Here is a 6,891-nt window from a genome sequence, read left to right on the forward strand (position 1 = left end):
AAGAGGAGGAGAAACATGATTCTGATGGTACTGAGGAGGAAGAGGAGAAACATGATTCTGATGGTACTGAGGAGGAAGAGGAGAAACATGATTCTGATGGTACTGAGGAGGAGGAGGAAGAGGAGGAGAAACATGATTCTGATGGTACTGAGGAGGAAGAGGAGGAGAAACATGATTCTGATGGTACTGAGGAGGAAGAGGAGAAACATGATTCTGATGGTACTGAGGAGGAAGAGGAGAAACATGATTCTGATGGTACTGAGGAGGAGGAGGAAGAGGAGGAGAAACATGATTCTGATGGTACTGAGGAGGAAGAGGAGGAGAAACATGATTCTGATGGTACTGAGGAAGAGGAGGAGGAGGAGGAGGAAGAGAAACATGATTCTGATAGTGTGTAAGAGTCATAATAATTTGAGAGGTGATTATATTATTATATTAGTCCTGTTACACACAGTGTGTAAGGGACATGTGTATTTTGCATATCCCTACTCCCCCTGAGACAGTCTCAGGGAGTGGGTTCACGGCCAGGGTCACCTTGTTCAGTGCCTTGCTCAAGGGCTCGGGGATTTGAACCATGCGTCCCTCCGTCTACCTATACCTCACCCTCTCGGAGCAGCTCGTCTGCAGTGTTGACTCCGTGTTCTATGAGTTTCTGGCAGTCGTCCAGCGGTCGAACGCTGTCCTGCTCGATGACATCCACTTCGCTAAGGAGCACGCTCAGACGCTCCGTCAGGAGGCGGACACAGCCGTCTGGAGCTCTGAGAAATGACGCTTCAACCCCTCTCTGGCCTGGAGACGAGCTGCCTCGTACCTGGAGGAGGAAGAGGAGAGGAAGAGAGGGGGTAGGGAGAGAGAGAGAGGGGGTGGGAGAGGTTCAATTGATATGCTAACTTTGTACCAAAAATGCTAAAACGCACTGTTTCCAAATCGTAACCAGTCGTAACCAGTCCCCCAACGGAACAGGAAGCTGGTGGTTAGTCGTTTGCAGTGAAACTTAGTCTCTGTTTCAGTTCCTCTTAACAGACAACCATGCTGAGCTGAACTCCTGTCATTATGAAACTACTAGACTGTCTCAGTCCCAAATGGCACCCTCAGTGTCTTTATAGTGCACTAGTGCTCATAGAGAGGAGGGGCCCATAAGGGAGGAAGGGCCAATAAAGTTCTGGTCAAACGTAGTGCACTATATAGGGAGCTTTTTGGGACACACGCCCACTGACTGACAGTCCTCCTCTCACTATGACTCTGACTATGAGAGAGACCGACCAGAGAGAGAGAGAGAGAGACCAGAGAGAGAGACCAGTGAGAGAGCGAGAGACCAGTGAGTGAGAGAGACCAGTGAGTGAGAGAGACCAGTGAGTGAGAGAGACCAGTGAGAGAGAGAGACCAGTGAGAGAGAGAGACCAGTGAGAGAGAGAGACCAGTGAGCGACCGAGAGCGAGAGAGAGACTAGTGAGCGAGAGAGAGCAGTGAGCGACTGAGAGCGAGAGAGAGACTAGTGAGCGAGAGAGAGAGCGAGACCAGTGAGCGAGAGAGACCAGTGAGTGAGAGAGACCAGAGAGAGCGAGAGAGAGAAGGAAACAGAAAAGCAGAGGAGCTGCACTGATAAACAAGAGAAAATAATAGTTGGATGAGGATGGAAAGACCTACATAGAACACTATCAGAGATCAGTGTGTATGGACAGCAGGACACAGGAAATGCCTCACTGGAGCCATTGCATCACTTCCTGGTGTCTATCAGTTTTGTGGAGATAAGGGCAGTATCCTAAATGGCGCCCTATTCTCTATATAGTGAACTCATTTTGACCAGGACCCAAAGGTAGTTCACTATGGAGGGAATAGGGTGTAATTTGGGATGTTGCCAAATATCATGTATATTTTGGGACGGTGAAGGATGGGAAAGCTAATATTGTCATCTGGAATACAATGACATGTCCACTGGGAGTAGAGGGCATACAGGCTGGGGAGAGAGAGATAAGAGGTATGAGAGAGTGAGAGGAGAGAGAGAGCGAGATACGAGAGAGTGAGAGGAGAGAGAGAGCGAGATACCAGAGAGAGCGAGTGAGAGGAGAGAGACAGACCAGAGAGAGAGAGAGAGAGAGAGAGACAGACAGACCAGAGAGAGAGAGAGAGAGAGAGACAGACCAGAGAGAGAGAGACAGACCAGAGAGAGAGAGAGAGAGAGAGAGAGACAGACCAAGAGAGAGAGAGACCAAGAGAGAGAGAGAGACCAAGAGAGAGAGAGAGACAGACCAAGAGAGAGAGAGACAGACCAAGAGAGAGAGAGACAGACCAGAGAGAGAGAGACCAGAGAGAGAGAGAGAGACCAGAGAAAGACAACTACAGGATGTTTTGACTCCCTCTCTTCCAGAAGCCAGAAGTATCTAAGGCACACACACACTGCTCACGGACGTCACACCATCCTGGTAATCTGTGTGTGTGACAGAGCAGCTTTTCCTGCCTGCCCCGTCTCATATTACAGTGATGATGACTCTTCCCTGGGGAAGAGGGGGGTTATGGGAAAAATAGCCCAAAACTGGACTCTACAGCTGGGAAAGGAGAGAGATGTGTGCCAGATAATGGGGTGGGAACAGTGGGCCCAAAGAGCAGCAGAACCAGTCTGTAGATAAAAGTGTCCGTTTCAATTCATTGATAACTTTGGCATTCTCTTGGTTATATAGAGGGGGTACTACCCACTCTCAGTTATATAGAGGGGGTACTACCCGTTCTCTTGGTTATATAGAGGGGGTACTACCCATTCTCTCAGTTATATAGAGGGGGTACTACCCGTTCCCTTGGTTATATAGAGGGGGTACTACCCGTTCTCTTGGTTATATAGAGGGGGTACTACCCGTTCCCTTGGTTATATAGAGGGGGTACTACCCGTTCCCTTGGTTATATAGAGGGGGTACTACCCGTTCCCTTGGTTATATAGCGGGGGTACTACCCGTTCTCTTGGTTATATAGAGGGGGTACTACCCGTTCCCTTGGTTATATAGAGGGGGTACTACCCGTTCCCTTGGTTATATAGAGGGGTACTACCCGTTCCCTTGGTTATATAGAGGGGGTACTACCCGTTCCCTTGGTTATATAGAGGGGGTACTACCCGTTCCCTCGGTTATATAGAGGGGGTACTACCCGTTCTCTTGGTTATATAGAGGGGGTACTACCCGTTCCTCGGTTATATAGAGGGGTACTACCCGTTCCCTTGGTTATATAGAGGGGGTACTACCCGTTCCCTTGGTTATATAGAGGGGGTACTACCCGTTCCCTTGGTTATATAGAGGGGTACTACCCGTTCTCATGGTTATATAGAGGGGTACTACCCGTTCGCTTGGTTATATAGAGGGGGTACTACCCGTTCCCTTGGTTATATAGAGGAGTACTACCCGTTCCCTTGGTTATATAGAGGGGGTACTACCCGTTCCCTTGGTTATATAGAGGGGTACTACCCGTTCCCTTAGTTATATAGAGGGGTACTACCCGTTCTCATGGTTATATAGAGGGGGTACTACCCGTTCCCTTGGTTATATAGAGGGGGTACTACCCATTCCCTTGGTTATATAGAGGGGGTACTACCCGTTCCCTTGGTTATATAGAGGGGGTACTACCCGTTCTCATGGTTATATAGAGGGGGTACTACCCGTTCCCTTGGTTATATAGAGGGGGTACTACCCGTTCCCTTGGTTATATAGAGGGGTACTACCCGTTCCCTTGGTTATATAGAGGGGTACTACCCGTTCCCTCGGTTATATAGAGGGGTACTACCCGTTCCCGGTTATATAGAGGGGGTACTACCCGTTCTCTTGGTTATATAGAGGGGGTACTACCCGTTCCCTCGGTTATATAGAGGGGGTACTACCCGTTCCCTTGGTTATATAGAGGGGGTACTACCCGTTCCTTTGGTTATATAGAGGGGGTACTACCCGTTCCCTTGGTTATATAGAGGGGTACTACCCGTTCTCATGGTTATATAGAGGGGTACTACCCGTTCGCTTGGTTATATAGAGGGGGTACTACCCATTCTCTCGGTTATATAGAGGGGTACTACCCGTTCTCATGGTTATATAGAGGGGTACTACCGTTCTCTTGGTTATATAGAGGGGTACTACCCGTTCTCCTGGTTATATAGAGGGAGTACTACCCGTTCTCATGGTTATATAGAGGGGTACTACCCGTTCCCTTGGTTATATAGAGGGTACTACCCGTTCTCATGGTTATATAGAGGGGTACTACCCGTTCCCTTGGTTATATAGAGGGGGTACTACCCGTTCTCTCAGTTATATAGAGGGGTACTACCCGTTCCCTTGGTTATATAGAGGGGTACTACCCGTTCCCTTGGTTATATAGAGGGGGTATTACCCGTTCCCTTGGTTATATAGAGGGGTACTACCCGTTCCCTTGGTTATATAGAGGGGGTACTACCCGTTCTCCTGGTTATTTAGAGGGGGTACTACCCATTCTCTTGGTTATTTAGAGGGGGTACTACCCGTTCCCTTGGTTATATAGAGGGGGTACTACCCGTTCCCTTGGTTATATAGAGGGGGTACTACCCGTTCCCTTGGTTATATAGAGGGGGTACTACCCGTTCCCTTGGTTATATAGAGGGGGTACTACCCGTTCCCTTGGTTATATAGAGGGGGTACTACCTGTTCTCTTGGTTATATAGAGGGGGTACTACCCGTTCTCTCAGTTATATAGAGGGGGTACTACCCGTTCCCTTGGTTATATAGAGGGGGTACTACCCGTTCCCTTGGTTATATAGAGGGGGTAATCCCCATTCTCTCAGTTATATAGAGGGGGTACTACCCGTTCTCTTGGTTAGTGTAGTTTTGTTGTTACCTGGTTGCGTGAGGGTTGGACCGGTGTAGTTGTGTTGTTACCTGTTTACGTGAGGGTTGGACCAGTGTAGTTGTGTTGTTACCTGTTTGCGTGAGGGTTGGACCAGTGTAGTTGTGTTGTTACCTGTTTACGTGAGGGTTGGACTAGTGTAGTTGTGTTACTATCTGTTTGCGTGAGGGTTGGACCAGTGTAGTTGTTACTACCTGTTTGCGTGAGGGTTGGACCAGTGTAGTTGTGTTACTACCTGTTTGCGTGAGGGTTGGACCAGTGTAGTTGTGTTGTTACCTGTTTGCGTGAGGGTTGGACCAGTGTAGTTGTGTTACTACCTGTTTGCGTGAGGGTTGGACCAGTGTAGTTGTGTTACTACCTGTTTGCGTGAGGGTTGGACCAGTGTCGTTGTGTTGTTACCTGTTTGCGTGAGGGTTGGACCAGTGTAGTTGTGTTGTTACCTGTTTGCGTGAGGGTTGGACCGGTGTAGTTGTGTTGTTACCTGGTTGCGTGAGGGTTGGACCAGTGTAGTTGTGTTACTACCCGTTTGCGTGAGGGTTGGACCAGTGTAGTTGTGTTACTACCTGTTTGCGTGAGGGTTGGACCAGTGTAGTTGTGTTACTACCTGTTTGCGTGAGGGTTGGACCGGTTGTGTTGTGTTGTTACCTGTTTGCGTGCTTGGCTGAGTCCATGTAGGCGTTGTTGTAGTTCGCTCCTGTAATTCTGAGCTGCTTCTATACTCTCCTTCGCCTCCTGCAGCAACGCCTCAGCTTCTATAGACATCCTGCTGTACCGCCTAGGCTCCTACACACACACACACACACACACACACACACACACACACACACACACACACACACACACACACACACACGTCATTAGCGGATGTTTGTAACTTCAGGTCCCTGTGGTCTAAAGACTGGTTTCACACAGACTGGTTTCACATAGACTGGTTTCACACAGACTGTATAAAGACTGGTTTCACACAGACTGGTTTCACACAGACTGGTTTCACATAGACTGTATAAAGACTGGTTTCACACATAGACTGTATAAAGACTGGTTTCACACATAGACTGTATAAAGACTGGTTTCACACATAGACTGTATAAAGACTGGTTTCACACATAGACTGTATAAAGACTGGTTTCACACATAGACTGTATAAGACTGGTTTCACACATAGACTGTATAAAGACTGGTTTCACACATAGACTGTATAAAGACTGGTTTCACACATAGACTGTATAAAGACTGGTTTCACACAGACTGTATAAAGACTGGTTTCACACATAGACTGTATAAGACTGGTTTCACACATAGACTGTATAAAGACTGGTTTCACACATACTGTATAAAGACTGGTTTCACAGACTGTATAAGACTGTTTAAGACTGGTTTCACAGACTGTATAAGACTGGCTTCACAGACTGTATAAGACTGGTTTCACACAGACTGTATAAAGACTGGTTTCACACATAGACTGTATAAGACTGGTTTCACACATAGACTGTATAAAGACTGGTTTCACACAGACTGTATAAGACTGGTTTCACACATAGACTGTATAAAGACTGGTTTCACACAGACTGTATAAGACTGGTTTCACACAGACTGTATAAGACTGGTTTCACACAGACTGTATAAGACTGGTTTCACACATAGACTGTATAAGACTGGTTTCACACACAGACTGCACAGAGACTGGTTTCACACATAGACTGTAGACTGTTTCACACACAGACTGGTTTCACATAGACTGGTATCACCGAGACTGGTTTCACACAGACTGTATAAAGACTGTATAAAGACTGGTTTCACACAGACTGTATAAAGACTGGTTTCACAGACTGTATAAAGACTGGTTTCACATAGACTGTATAAAGACTGGTTTCACACATAGACTGTATAAAGACTGGTTTCACACATAGACTGTATAAAGACTGGTTTCACACATAGACTGTATAAAGCACTGGTTTCACACATAGACTGTATAAAGACTGGTTTCACACATAGACTGTATAAAGACTGGTTTCACACAGACTGTATAAAGACTGGTTTCAC

General features: G+C 47.1%; 1 protein-coding gene across 1 annotated transcript in view; it reads right to left on the reverse strand.

Annotated features, from left to right (window-relative positions):
• Positions 1–5,631, reverse strand: part of LOC135554765 (cytokine receptor-like factor 3) — a 20,515-nt gene extending 14,884 nt beyond the window's left edge. The window contains 2 exon segments of the mRNA XM_064987197.1: positions 599–811; positions 5,494–5,631. Coding sequence (XP_064843269.1) covers positions 599–811; positions 5,494–5,610 — 330 coding nt within the window. The 5' untranslated portion in view covers positions 5,611–5,631.
• Between the last annotated feature and the right edge of the window lie 1,260 nt (positions 5,632–6,891).

This window comes from Oncorhynchus masou, chromosome 14 (assembly GCF_036934945.1).
Source record: "Oncorhynchus masou masou isolate Uvic2021 chromosome 14, UVic_Omas_1.1, whole genome shotgun sequence".
NCBI classification, from domain to species: domain Eukaryota; kingdom Metazoa; phylum Chordata; class Actinopteri; order Salmoniformes; family Salmonidae; genus Oncorhynchus; species Oncorhynchus masou.